The 15,667-nt window shown below is 35.7% G+C and overlaps 1 protein-coding gene across 4 annotated transcripts in view; it reads right to left on the bottom strand.

The window, feature by feature from the left end:
• NDST3 (N-deacetylase and N-sulfotransferase 3) overlaps positions 1 to 15,667 on the bottom strand; it is a 188,478-nt gene that overhangs the window by 3,675 nt on the left and 169,136 nt on the right. For all 4 annotated transcript variants that reach the window (XM_037830545.1, XM_037830546.1, XM_037830547.1 and 1 more), the window contains 3 exons: positions 15,153 to 15,323; positions 13,748 to 13,857; positions 2,154 to 2,256 (listed from right to left, as the gene is read on the bottom strand). In XM_037830545.1, coding sequence (XP_037686473.1) covers positions 2,154 to 2,256; positions 13,748 to 13,857; positions 15,153 to 15,323 — 384 coding nt within the window. The remainder of the gene's footprint in view (positions 1 to 2,153; positions 2,257 to 13,747; positions 13,858 to 15,152; positions 15,324 to 15,667) is intronic.

Raw genomic sequence — 15,667 nt, 5'->3', positions numbered from 1 at the left:
AGCTTAGTTCCTCTCAAATGTCAAGTCCCCACTTCCTCATCCATGATATCAACTTTTTCAGAATGGGGAGCATCCCCTAGAGATCCCCAAACCCAGATCAGGGGCCCATCCCCTGCCTGGATCCTCTCTCTCCACAGACTTGGGCAGCTGACAAATCTATGACATTTGCAAAGTAGAACAAGTACTATATGAGAATTTAATATGTTCAGACCCAAAGTTACTAAGACAGAACTTGGCGATATGCAGGATTTTGTGCAAACAGTGTCTGTTTGCACTGTTATACAATGATCCTTCTGATGGGGGAATATTTTAGATTTTGGTAAGGTCACAGATAGGATGTATGCTAATTTCAGTAGCCTTACTAATGCATGCAAACTCATGTGGAATGTAATAAAAGGGAATAATAATAATGTATACTTTGATAATTAAAAAAAGATAACAAGAAAAGTCCAGAATAAATTTACTATCAGGTTGTTAATTGTCCCATTATTAAATTGAAGAATCTATAATATGTTTTTGATTTAGAGAATTAATAGATTTAGTGATATTGATTTAAGATATGCCAGCCTTTATCCCTTTGTTACAACATATTTGGATAAAGCCAAAGCGGAAACAGGCCAATGCCATTCTTGACTTGAAAAATTCTATGATGTTTTGATAACAATTTTGAGAAGGAGCTTTTGCATTTTTCTCTACTGCAAGGATTGGTGAGCAGCATGGGTCAGTACTGCCTATTCTAACCCATTCTCCACATCTGTGTTTCTTTCACCTCTATGAAGGCTCCTTTACTCTTGCTTCTTCTGTGGACACTATTTGCACAAAATCAGTTACTTTGCTTTCCCAAATAAAGCCAGTAAATATTACATGGTAACTTTGTTGAAAGATAGAATAGAATTGATATTCTGAAAGGTTATGTTTGTTAAAACTTTTCTTACGTCTTTACCACCAAATTTAGTGTAATGTCTCTCACTATGTCTATGTTAGAGAGGAGTAAGATAAAATGGTAAGAAAGATATTCTACCATGTATTTAAACATTTTAGCATTCATAAACATATAGGGAAATAATTTTTCCATAAATGAAAATGATATAGTTTATATAACTTTTTGATACACTGTAGATATTGACCTTGTATTTAAAAAAAAAGTGTTGTCTATTGCTTTCATAATGCGCTGAAGCTATACTTCAATACTCAATCAAAGAAAACTGGAATTCTGAGAATGCAATTTGTCAAAACAACAGGGACAAATTTACAATGCTGCCTAGGTAGAATTTAATTATGAGCCTATTGAGGGCAGGCCTATTCCATCAGGCAGGCCTGGAGCAAAAAAGGTCCTCAAAGTCTTGTTACATAAAAGTATTCAAATAGGTTCAGACCACTGTAGGATTCTCAGTTAACACAATGTATTAAACATTATGGAGAAAAATCCAAATAATATTTTAATTTCTGAGTTTTGTTTTCTTTACAAACTATGATCTACTTACCTTCGTATATCCAAACTATGCATGAATGGACTGATTATGAAATTAAAATAATATTAATAAATCTTAATATATGAAATAAGTATCAAAGTAAAAAGGGTCTTCAAACTGAGAAAACTGCAGCCGTAAGTGATCATCACAACACCATTCTAAACAGAATGAACATGAAGTGCTAGATACCTACACCAAAGTATGTGGGTCTCCAGTCTCTAAAATGCCTAAATACTTAGGAAATGTATTAATTCTTTCATCTTACTAGTATGTTAACAGTTCAAAGCTTAGTATATTATATCAGTAATTAATATTACTAGAGTGACTTAGGCAGTGAAAGAAAAAGAAACTTTAGGCTGCTCTATTTTCAATTTCCTTGGTTTCAGTTAACATTTTTAGTGCTAAAATTTCTGTGGAGGTAGTCTTTTTGCTACCTTCTTTGTTCTGATTCAAACTGGCAAATTCTATTCTTTTCCTTTCTTCTTCCATGACAGTTAATATATAATTGGAAAAATCAAAATAAGCAACCTAAATTGCATTGAATCAAAATTTTACTCCTGATACAGACTTTTAATTTTAAGAAAGGCCAAATTTTGCTTTACATCACATTTCAAAGAAAATAGAAATGGTATTATTTATAATTTTACTTATTTAGTTTGTATTTTTAAGGTCTATGCTTACATCAGAGTCCATTGGAGGGTATTTTCTTCCTTTGCTTTTCCCAAGGCATTTTGTTTTACCTTCTTCCAGTAACTGACACCAGAAACCTTTATGAGAATCGAAACTAAAAAATGAAACAAAAAACAAAAAAGTCATTTTTCAAGCAATTTATAAGATACAATAACCTAAAACATAAATATTTTAATTTTGATATCATTAATCTATAACAAGGGAAAACGGCAACTTTTTTACTACATCCCTTGGCATAAAGTCTTTTGGCATACTTTTGTTTCTCAGTCCATCTGTTTCAATCAGATTTGTGAGTTTGCCAGATTCTCAAAAGAAAAACTATCAGCAGAAGGTCTCCTATTAATAGAAATTAATAAGCCTATCTCCTTTATCTGGAAGGGAAAATTTTATATATTTCAAGCCAGATCCTTTCTTTTGTAGGGTTTAAAAATGACAAGTCAGGCTTCGTCCATGTCTATGGATACAGACAGTGGGTGACTACAAGGTAATAGAAGAAGAAAAAGGGTTTGGTGTATCTTGAAGGGATTAATTTTAGGATTCTTTAGCTATAATCCATTTACCTTTTTTTTCCAGAGCTATTTTCTTCTTTTTGCATGAGGTCTGAATTTAAAGTAACAACACCAAGAAATGGGGATTTTCCTTAATTTATAATAGAAATAATAGAAGCATGTTAAGTTTATATTTTAAGCTATCAAAATATTTCATAGAATTCTTTCTCATTTGAGCCTTTATTATAACCCCTTAAAGATAAGAGAAGTAGGATTCTTCCCCATTTTATAATACTTTGCATAGTGTTTGGCACTTTGTGAGCACTCACCAACGTTAGTTGAATACAAAATTAAAAAGAAGGAAATGTTTGGCAAAGTTTGTTTATCTTGGACTATATGCCTTTTCAGGATGCAGGTCATGACATTCAAGCCTAGGCCTTTTGCCTCTAGGTTAAGGACTTTCTTCTTCACAGCTCTGGATATATTCTGTATATTGTTCATCATGAATAAACCAGTCATTTCCATACTTAGACATAAAAGTGAAAGTAACAGTCCACAGTGATAACTCTTTCACATTGCTTATGTTATTCAATGATTTTGCTGCTGTATTTTCTTTCATTAGAGAATTTTAATTTAGGGTCACTTTTTCCTATTGCCACGCTACTGCTCAGAATGCTGCTTCCAATATTTTGCTTAAAACTATAGTGTGAGCAATGATAAAAAGGAAATTGGAAAAAAAAACACATTTAAGTAAGCATAAAATTATGAAATACTTAGGGATAAATTTAACAAAATATGTGGAAGATCTGTACACTGAAAACTACAAAACATTGCTGAGCAAAAATTTAAAAGACAAAAAAAAAGAAGAGCTATACCATGCTCATAGATCAGAATACTGTATATTTTTAAGGTATCAACTCTCTCCAAATTTATCTGTAGAGTCGATGTAACCCCAGTAAACTTTTTTGTTTGGTAGAAATTGAAAAGACAATTCTAAAATGTGTATGGAAATGCAAAGGATCTAGGCAAGTCAAAACAAGTTTGAAAAAGAAGAGTAAATTTGGAAGTCTAATACTACCTCACCGCCAGACAGTATAATGCTACAATAATTAAAACAGTGTGGTACTGGTATAAGGACAGACATTAAATCAGTGGAACAGAATAAAAAGTCCAGAAATAGATCCACACATATTTGGTCAACTGATTTTCAAAAACAGGTGCCAAGATAATTCAATGGGAAAAGTAATCTCTAAAACAAATTGCACTGGAACAACTGAATATTGTTATGGGAAAATGAACATGAATGCTTACCTCATACTACATTTAAAAATTAACATGAAATGGATCTAGACCTAAATCCAAGAGCTAAAACTATAAAAATTCTAGAAGAAAGCATAGGAAAAAAAAAAAATAACAGAAAATGTTTGTAACCTTGGATTAGGCAAAAATTTCTTAGGATAAACCATAAAAGAAAAATAACGATAATTACGAGTTCATCAAAATTAAAAACTTTTGCTCTTCTACAGACAATTAAGAAAATGAAAAGACAAAGCCACAGACTGTCACATAATATTTGTAAATCATATACCTAATGAAGGACTTGTGTTCAGAATATATAACTAAATCCAATGTGCCAGTTTGGATGTATTATGTCCCCCCAAATGCCATGTTCTCTGATGAAATCTTGTAGGGGCAGACGTATTAGTGTTGATTAGGTTGGAATCCTTTGATTGAGTGTTTTCATGGAGACATGACTCAATCAACTGTGGGTGATGACTTTGGTTGGATAATTTCCATGGAGGTGTTACCCCACCCATTCAGGGTGGGTCTGAATTAAATTACTGGAGCACTATATAAGCTCAGACAGAAGGAGCAAGCTTGCTACAGCCAAGAGGGACACTTCGAGGAATGCACGGGAGCTGAGAGAGTTGCTGCAGCTTACCCAGACATTTTGGAGATGGCTTTTGAAAGCAGACTTTTGCTCCGGAGAAGCTAAGAGAGGACAAATGCCCCAAGAGCAACTAAGAGTGACATTTTTGAGGAGCTGAAGCCTAGGGAGGAACATCCTGGGAAAAAGCCATTTTGAAACCAGAACTCCAGAGCAGACGCCAGCCACATGACTTCCCTGCTAACAGAGGCTTTTCAGATGCCATTGGCCATCCTCCAGTGAAGGTACCTGATTGCTGATGTGTTACCTTGGACACTTATGGCCTTAAGTCTGTAACTGTGTAACCAAATAAATCTCCTTTTATAAAAGCCAATCCATTTCTGGTGTTCTGGTGTTTTGCATCCCAGCAGCATTAGCAAACTAGAACACCCCCTTTATAATAGCCAATCCATTTCTGGTATTTTGCATAACAGCAGCATTAGCAAACTGGAACACCCAATAAAAAGGTGACAATACCAACAAAATGGGTAAAAGATTGGAAAAGACATTTCAGCAAAGAAAATTATGAATAACCAATAAACACATGAAAATTTGCTCAAATTGTCATTAGGGAAATGCAAAAGAGAATCACAAATGAAATATCACTACACTCATTAGAAGACTAAATTTGAAAAGACCAATACTAAGTTTTGGCAAAGATGTGGAGCAACTATAACTCTCTTACTTTGATGGTGGAAATGCAAAATGTTACAGCCATTTTGTAAAACAAATTTGGTAATTTCTTATAAAGTTAAACACATACCATATGACTCACCATGCCCATTTCTAGGTATTTACCTAAGAGAAATGAAAATATATGCCCACACAGAGATCTGTACAAAATGACTGTACTGGTTTGTATATATATTATGTTCCCCCCAAAAAGCCATATTCTTTCATGCAATCTTGTGGGGGCAGACGTATTAGTGTTGATTAGGTTGGAACCTATTGATTGAGTGTTTCCATGGAGATGTGACTCAGTCAACCGTGGGAAAGACCTTTGACTGGATAATTTCTATGGAGGTGTTACCCCACCCATATGAGGTGGGTCTGAATTAAATCACTGGAGCCATACAAATGAGCTGACAGACAGAGGGAACTCAGAGCAGCTAAGAGTGACATTTTGGACAGCAACTGAGAGTGACATTTTGAAGAGGAGTTGCAGCTAAGAGAGTACAAAATGCCTCAAGAGCAACACTTTGGAGAATGCTATTTTGAAACACAACCTGGGAGCAAGCAGACCCCAGTCACATGCCTTCCCAGGTAACAGAGGTTTTCTGGATGTCAGTGGCCTTTCTCCACTGAAGGTACCCTTTGTTGATGCCTTACCTTGGACACTTTATGGCCTTAAGACAGTAACTTTGTAACCAGATAAACCCCCTTTATAAAAGCCAATCCATTTCTGCTGTTTTGCAAAAGAGCAGCATTAGCAAACTGGAACAATGTCCTTATTAACTTTTTTTGATAACATCCATAAAAATGTAAAGCATCAACTGGTGAATGTATGAACAAATCTATATGATGGAGTATTACTCAGCCATGAAAAAGAACTAACTACTGCTATACGTAAATAACATGGAGGAATCTCAAAAGCATTATGCTAAGTGAAAGAAAGCAGATCAGAGGTTGCCAGGGGCCAGGTTGAGGGGAAAAGATCGACTGCAGAGGGGCTTGAGGTAAGTTTTTAGATTAACGTAAATGTACTACATGTTGATTGTGGTGGTGTACACAACTGTATACATTTGTCAAAACTTATCAAACTGTACACTTAAAATGGGTGAATTTCATAATATGTAAATTATGTGTGAATAAAGCTGATTTAAAAATTAGTGTGATTTAATGTGTATTTATGTGCGGGTATGATCTGGGGGCACAGTCTTTATTTATGCAGCTAAACTTAAGGAGTTTATGTCTAGAACCCTAGAAATGGAGTGCAAACCTGGATTTCTGCCTCCTTACTGCTTTGGAGATAAAAGAGAATAAAGGATTAATCACTTCCCACTTATGCAAAGCCAGTTTCCCATGATTATAAAAGCATGTTGGAGACTGAAGCATGTTCCCCACAAAAGACAAGTCCCAATCCCTGGTCCTCTAGGTGTGAACTCATTTGCAAATAGGACCTTTGAATATGCTATTAGTTAAGGTGTGTGCAAACTCAATGAGGGTGGACCTTAATCCAACATGGCTGAAGTCCTTATAAGCAAAGGAAATTCCACACAGAAAGAGAAGCCATAGGCATAGCTAGAGGGTGAAAGTCAACAGAATCCAGCGGAGAAAGGAGAAGACATCACATGTGCACTATCATGTGATGGAAAAGCCTAGGAACTCCAAGATTGCCAAACAGCCAGAAGATACCAACCCTGGGGGAAGTAAGCCTTCTTAGCCTCCCAAAGCAAGAACTAATAAATTCCTGTTGTTAAGCCAACACATTATATGGTTTTTGTTTTAGTAGCTAGGAAATGAAAACAAAGCAATTGTGTGAGATCAGGACATAACATATGTCTTCATCATGTTTATATCCTTCTTTGAACAGAAAGACAATTGAATAAATTAATTCCATAGAAGTACAAGGAGAGCACTATAAAAATTGTATTATTTAGATATGAAATAATTAGAATAAGTAAACTCATGGAGTTGGAATCTAGGGGATGGGGTGGGGGTGGGGAATGAGGAGTTAATGCTTAAATTGTAGAATTTCTATATGGGTTGATTGTAAAGTTTTGGTAATGGATAGTAGTGATGGTAGCACAACATTATGAACATAATTAATGGCACTGAATTAAATGTTTGAATGTGGTTAAAAGGGGAAATTTTAGGTTGTATATATGTTACTAGAATAAAAATTAAAAAAAAAAACAGGACTGTACAACACAGTGAACCCTATTGCAAGTAACAGACTACAGTTAATAGTTACAATTATAAAAATGTTCTTTCATGAATTGTAACAAATGTATCACACTAATGCAAGGTGTTAATAAAAAAGATAGCATTATTTAAATAAGCTGTACATGAAGGCACTGATATAACAAAGTTTCTGGAAATCTGCTGTGGATGTCACATATTTTCATTAACATTTTGCTACTAGCAATTTCCACAATTGAATTTTGACTCATTTTAAGGTATCCAAATGATCAAAATCCAGAATCCAGATCATTTATTATTATTATTATTTTTTTGCTAATACACTTTTACTATAGATACACGATTAGTAAATACATGTGCCTACTGTTAACATGCGTGGCCTTCTGAGAATGTTTTTGTGAGAAATACTGAATTTCACATGTGTTAACATTAAGAATCAAAAGAAAAATCAGTTTTTTTTCCATGTCTGCTAGTTGATTAGATTTTATGCAGTAGAGTGTCAGGCTGGGACTTGTTGAGAAAAAATGTGTGTGTGTGTGTGTCTGGCACCCAGTGCCAGGTTTCTACATGCATGAGTTCATGGGCATTAATCTAAGTGTGTCTGGGTGAAAATGAGAAGGAGAGGAAGGTAGAAGGGAGATCATGTCTATTTTCCAGGTGGCCTAAGGGACTGTCTAGACTCCCATAGAGGAGAGTCACAGGCAGAAGTGAAAGGACTGTTGTTGATGAAGGACCTTGTGAGTTTAGGGTATTGCTAATTTAGAACCCAAGTGAAGAAGCTTAACATAAGATGGAGAAAGATCTTCTCCCCACATTGATTCAGAATAGCAGCAATGTCCCTCTGAAGGGGACCTCGGGAAGGAAACAGCCTTCTCCTATGGGTCCTGGCAGCCCTGGTCATGGCTGTGCTCCTCCTTTAGAGGCTTTCAGGCAGTGAACTTTGGGGATGAAGTTTTCTCTCTTGTTTAGTGTCTGTCTTAACATCTACCCTATCCTGGAGGTCGGGATTTTGCTTACTTTGTTCATCATTGTATCCCCAGAGTCACATGCAAAATAGTCATTCAATAAAACTTCAATAACACATTGTTGACTTGAAGAATTAAACAAGAATGGACTGATTCTTAAGCATTGGTGGAATATCACTTGGGGAGATATAAAATAGCTGGAAGTGACTTGTGGGCAGGCACACTATAATTCTCCAATGATTCAGCTTCCAACTGGTAACATTTCTACATTAATGAAAATGTGATCTTAATTCCATCCTTGGGCAGATGAGGTCTAGGGAGCATTCAGATTACACTTAGAGCATTAAAGGATGTTTAAAATGCCTTTAAATTGAAAGACCGTTTCCAAGGGAGAATACTGAATTGCAAATAGCATAGGTAAATTTCAAAACCAAAACACTGTCACTTAATGTGTTACTAATATGGCACAAACACAGAAGTTTTTTTTATCAATTCTCATCCTACAAATGTACTTTTATGATTTAATGTAACATTTTTACCAATTATATGTTTTATTTTTAATAGCTTTTTTTGAGGTAGAATCTACATATTGTAACATTCACCCACTATAAGTGCACAAGTCAATGATATTTTAGTAAAAATTATATAGTTGTAAAACTATCAACACAATCCAGTTTTAGAATATTTCCATTACCTGAAAAAATTCCCTTGAGCCCACTGTCATCAATCACTACTTTCACCACCAGTGCCAGCGAACTACTGCTTTGCTTTCTAACTTTGCCTTTTTTGGATATTTCCTTTTTATTGCTGAGTTCTGTTCCATTGTACAGATAAACTATATTTTGTAATATGTTCATCAGTTGATGGACATTTGGATTGCTCCAGTTTTTAGCTATTATGAATAACGCTGCTATGAACATTCAATTATAAGTCTGCTAAAACAAATACCATACAATGGAAATTGTTTAATTGCTTAAACAATGGGAATTTATTGGCTCACGGTTTTGAGGTGTCAGCAAGAGACGGCCTGCCAGCAATTCTTGGTCCTTGGCTTTTCAGTCACATGACAGTGCACAAGGTAGCATCTTCTCCTTTTTCTTCTGGGTTCCATTGACTTCCAGCTTCTTGGGGCTCTCTGTGGCTTTCTCTCTCTCTCTCTCTATCACTCTTCTTATAAAGGACTCCAGTAACCCAGATTAAAGCCTAATGTGATTCAGTTGGGCCACATCTTAACTAAAGTAGCATCTTGAAGAGATCTTATTTAAAATGGCTCCGTGCCTACCAGAATGCAGACCAAGAACATGTCCAAACTGGGGTACACAATTCAATCTACCACAGTAAGCTTCTGCTTAATTTTTAAGAAACTGCCAACCTGTTCGCTGTTTTATTTTCCCATCAGCAACAGATGAGGGTTCCAGTTTCTCCACATTCTTGCCAACATTTGGCATTTTCTGTCTTTTGTTTTATAGTCATTCTAATGGGTACACAGTGGTATTGCAATGTGGTTTTAATTTGCATATCCTTATGATCACACATTTTGCAAAGTGACATTCAGTGTGACCAGAGATGGATTCTTTTCAAAATGAAGTCTGAGACAACTTAAAAAACTCATTTTAAGGTTCCAGTTCTATAAAGGAGAAACTTCCTGTTGATATACTATTCATTAGTAAAAACCCATAATATTGTTTGCTCTGTTTCTAACATCTTGTGCCCATTTAAAGGTAGGTTCCAGAGCCAGACTGAGAGTCTCAAACCTGTCTTCTCAACTTACTTGCTAAGTGACTATTGGCTTAACTGCTTTTGTTCCCTGTTTTTTTTTTTAATTCAAAAAAAGATAGAGCTAATAGTACCTATAACATACTGTGGTTATGAGACAACATATGTAAAATACTTAGAAAATATAAATGTATGCCATTTTGAAATGTTACAACCACTTATAAAAACAAATTCTTTATAAGAAGTTGGAGAAGATTATTTTCTTCCTGCTTACTACTACTTAGCATTTTTAAGTTCTCTTTCACAGGTCATCCAGAGAACTAACAAATTTTAGGAGATCAGTGGACAATATGACTATTTTTCTTTCTAAAGAAAAAGCTCTAAAATGGCACATTTTGATGCAAACTCATCTAAAGTGAGTTGGGAATAATTCAACCATGGCCTTCAAACACCGATTGTCCATTTGTTGGTTTTCACAGTAAATTAATACTAAAAATTCTTGTAACTCAGTCTGGTTTCATTCATTTTAAGCAGGTTAATTGAGTGAGAACTACACATCAGGTTCAGGTATTTAACTAGCACTTCTAAGTGTAAAGATATTTGTTGGGTCATTTATGACTAAGTATAATGGCTATATTTCATGGAAAAAGTAAAAGTTTTATATTTTTCTTTTTAGTTTACACAAATTAGCACAATTCCTTGCTAATTTCCTACATTTCCTCAAGTGATCAGTTTTAAAACACTATATAACATCACATGAAAGCTAAAGTAGTGTTAGTATATCACACCTATTTATGATTTAGGCTCAATTTAGATTATGTTGAAGCAGAATTGTAAAATGCCTGTTTATTTAATTGAATGAGGAAATTCCCATTTATATAGTTTTAAGCTTATGCTGCTTATGTCTAATCAAATTCAAACTCACCAAGAAAATAAGATTTTTTCTTACATATTCAATATATCATTTAAAATCTATAAATCATTTTAGGACATCATAGACTATCTGGTGACTTCATATGAAATGAGAAAGCCTTGAACACTTTCTTTAGCGACAGTGCAAAGGAATAAAGAACACTCTAGACAATGGAAACTGACAGTCATTTTTCTTGAAAGTAGATTTGATACTGGAATTTGCCATACTGAAGATAATCAGGTTACAGACCTCTTACACTGAAGAAGTCTTTTATGCCAAGACAGTGTAGTAAAACCTCTGTATAAACCTGGTTTCATTCATTCATTCTGCTGTGTGCAAAGCCTTGGATTTATGTGGATAGTTGAGAATTCATATCTGCCTGCATTCAGCATATTCTTAGGGGACTTTAAGCAGATAATCTTCACCATCACTAACAGGAAAAATAATAGATAATACCGACCAAAGGGTACACAGGCTCTCTTACCAACTGATACAATGGTATTTCAAAGAACATACATTTCTGAACCCCGACCACTTCCAAAGAACCCCAGAAAAAACTTTCAGGACAGATTTACTCCACTAAGAATAAACTAAATTGTGAGGGCAGGTTTCAGATAAACACCTGCAAAGTACGTGACTGAAGAAGGAACAGTTTAGACCTATGACAATGGCATGAAACTTCCAAATATTCTACAATATGTGCGCTGCTGGTTTTCACAAGGTGTGTCAGGCCAACTGATAACTTACAAGAAAATATAAAAAGAAATTCAATGGAAGCACAGTATCTCTATCAGCAGGGGAGAGCTTAGGTAGCCGTGCTGGACTAGAAGCTGCAGCTTCAGGAACTACACATATCTTATCTTGCTACTTTACCCACTGAGCCCCCAACAAAGTTAGAGAATTGTGTAATGGGTATTTTAGCCAGATATGTCCCAGGTGCAAAGTGACCTACAGGTCTCTGTATACAGTATATTGCTTTGATGTGAATACTCAAGTTTACACTGCCATTTCTCTGCAGTGGAGATGAATAAAAAGCTTGCTGCTGAGCTGGATGCAGAAGGGACAAATACACAACATTCAAGTCAAGGACTAGTCCATTAAAAAAAAAAGATTACATCTTTATAGAATACTCCACATTTTTCTTCTGAAATACAATGCTTTGCTATACACTCTATTTAAAAAAGCCCCAAAGATAAGCCAACTTGAAGGAGAAATCAGTTTAGAAAATAGAAGCTTTCTTTTCTAAGAGATTCTTAAAAAGATATACAGCAGAAAGTGGACCTGAATTTCTAACTGCAAACTAAAATCACTTAGCTTTCTTTAAGGTTAAGCTGACTGTTAAATACCTAAGGCTGGGGTTTGTGTAGTTCTTGAACTAAGCTCTAACAGTGCTCGTGGTAGAGAAAATACACCCTTCAGGAGGTTAACAGTAACAACCAAGTAAATAACACTCAGGGAGGAAGGGCGAAACTCCAGAGTTCCACCTACTGCTTTTTTTCCTCTAAACCAAAATGCTTCTCTTACATGTGTCTCCACATATGATTTGCACAAGATGTAAGCAGTATTTGATGTCTTCCTGTCAGTCTTTTACTGCAAGGCATGCTGAAAGGTAAAGGAAACCTGCCTCTCACTTTCTACACAATATAGTATAAAGTGTGCCATGAAAGGGGGATGTCGGTTGGTCTATAGAACTGAGTTTTATACTAAGAAATACAAAGGAAGAATTCCGTAATACAGTCTCTCTCAGATTTTTTTTTTTTTTTAAGGCTCAGTCTATAGCCTAAAATAAAATATATATATATTATAGTGACAATCAGATCCATAGCCCATCCAACTCAGTTATCTTCCAGTTGGTTCAGGCATGTGAAATAGAAACAAACACAGCCTGCATACATCTGATTGCCAAGCATTTTAAATGGATAACATAAGATGGGGGTCTTATTTAAAATACAAAATGAAGTCCAGAGCCAGGAGTAGGGTGAAACAAGAGAGGCACCTAAGGCACAAAATTTAAGGAGGCACTTGTTCTCAGAAACTTATCCCATTCTGGACCTGATCCTCATGGAGTCAAATACTTTAAAAAATCAGCAAAAGAAAAGCAAACAAGCCCTGAAACTGCTGAGTCCTCTGAAGGAGAGGTGAGAGGTGAGGTGAGACTTAAAGTGGGTAAAATAAATGGGAGCAAAAAACGGACATTATGTTTAAGAGTAATAATAGCACAGGACTCTTGGGTTAACCCACCACCTCGGGAGCAATTTCTTGATGTGTGCCATTGTTTCTGAAAGTTGCACAAAGGAATGAGGATTTAGTTTACAAGTCATCCAGTGAATCACTTCTTTATACTTCCAAGAGGTCCTAATAGTGTCTGTTAAATAGGTTCCACCTCTACCCACGTATTTCAAGTAGCCTCTTTTACGGTTAGTCTTGGTGTTAAGATTCACAATTGTTTTGCTTTTTAAATTTCCTTCCAGTGGAAACCTCTGCAATCTGGTCTCATTAGATGAATCCAGAGCACGGTTAGGAATCAACAGAGAATTTAGGGCATTTCTTTGTCATACTATTGGAGCGTTCTTTCCCAAGTAGTTAATGTCAAATTGGAAAATAATCAGTATGTAAAAAAACAGTTAACTTGACAATTGCATCAGTAAACTACAGTTTCTTCAAAATCAGTTCTCTGCTGAAACTTCAATAAATTAATTAGATAATAAACTTACGTTAAAGCTTCGGAATAATTATAATGAGGAGAGACTCCCAGAAACTTCTGTACTTCATCCATCACTGTAGCAGGGTCAGTTCTTAGCTGCTGCCCATCGATAATTAACAACTAAATTACCAAAGAAATAAACAGAAAGGGACATTGCACACTGAAAAGAGATATGTTAACTGTTCAATGAAAAATTCCTGCACTCTGAATTTATTCAACGAGAGACATGATCTTGAGGGAATGCCTATGTGTTGCTTTTAGACTTAGCCAGGTCATCCTCACTAATGACCTGGAACAAGAAATAAATCACACTTCATAAATGCACTCATGCTTTACAATCCAAGAAGTACCACAATCACTATGAAAACAAAAAAGCCATTTGAAGGGACAAAGAGAACTTAGACATGTGACTACAAATGGAAATCAAGATTATAAAAAAATAATGACTCTGTCATTGAAGCTGGAAAAGAGCACTGTAGGAAAGAAGAAGGTTATAAGACTAGTGTAATGAGACACAGAATATGCCGTTTCCACAGTTCCTTTCAGGAGCAGTACTATGGCAATCCTTTTGGCGAAGAAGGTAAGATCCCCCAAGGACCTGACTGTGGACAGAATTCCTCAACAGAGTAAGGGGGAGAATTTTCTTGTTCTTCTGGTGAGAGAGAAGGGTGGGTCCAGTAAGATAATATGACAGGAGACCATGATGGAAGACCACAAAGACTGCCATGCAACCCTTCCCCACACCTCTTCCCCGATATTTCCATTTAGTCTAGACCAGCGCTGTCCAATAGAACTTTCCGAGCTGAGGGACATGTTCTATACCCATAATGTCTAAAATGTGGCTACTGAGCATTTGAAATGTGGCTAATGGGACTGAGGAATAATTTTTAATTTAATTTTAACAGGCATTTAAGTAGCCATATGTGGTAGTGGTGATCATATGGACTTATGCAATCCACGGTAGGGACTGGCTTTGTCATCTAGGTTAATGTCAGACAAAACAGAGAAGGGAAGCAGAGAAAACTCAGGACTTATGAATAGCTGAGCAAGGTGGTTCAAAAGGAAAATAACTTAATTAAGCAAAATGCTATTTGTCTTGCTTGGTTAAGAGGTTTTCAAGCTTTATTCTTCCTATAATAAGAATCAGGGATCTGAAGCTTTTGAAGTACTTTACAGTCAGGAAATGTACACACTAGAAAATAGAGCAGAGAAAATTATCCTGGAATACTCTTAGAAAGAAAATTAAACAGTTTTCCTATCTCTGCTTATCTGTTATGCTTTGCCAGAATCTCATTATTTACAACTGAGAGTAAAAGCAAGTAATGTTTTAATGAGTAAAAATTTCCTCTGTCCTAGAGGTAAAGTCATCAGTGTAATGAGATTGTAACATGATGTAAATTTGTATTGCTCGATACCTGAAAGGGGGGGAAATAAACAAGCCATCTCTCGATGTGGCTGGCATACCACCCTGGGACCAAACATCTCTTCTGCAAGGCTCTGAGCTCAGAAGGTGCATGGGGCCCAGCTGAGATCACTTCGTAGAAGCTAAACTTCAGAGCTGCAGGGTCTTCATGTGATCGCTGATGCTATGATGAAAAGGGAGATGATTAAACTAACTTGAACCACAGCATAAATAATTAAAAACCAGTCGTTGTGACAAAACTCAAAGCTAATGGAAAGAGTCCCTCACTGCTGTAGAGTTATTTGTTTTGCAATTAATAAAGAATGAAAATGTTTGCTTGGAGCATCAGGCTTTAAGGCTATGACATTGATGAGAATATATTTTTGAGAACTTATTTGGTAGAGAATGAGTTCTTATGCATAGGATTCCTTAGCCAACTTAGTTTTCTTACTTTTTTTTTCTGGAAGTAAACTTTTGAAAGCTGTAAAAGTGCCCCCTTTCCAGCCCATAAGCAAACCATCTATCAAG

This window comes from Choloepus didactylus, chromosome 3 (assembly GCF_015220235.1).
Source record: "Choloepus didactylus isolate mChoDid1 chromosome 3, mChoDid1.pri, whole genome shotgun sequence".
NCBI classification, from domain to species: Eukaryota; Metazoa; Chordata; class Mammalia; order Pilosa; family Megalonychidae; genus Choloepus; species Choloepus didactylus.
The sequence above is the reverse complement of the archived record's forward strand: the minus strand, read 5'-3'. Positions and strand labels throughout refer to the sequence as shown.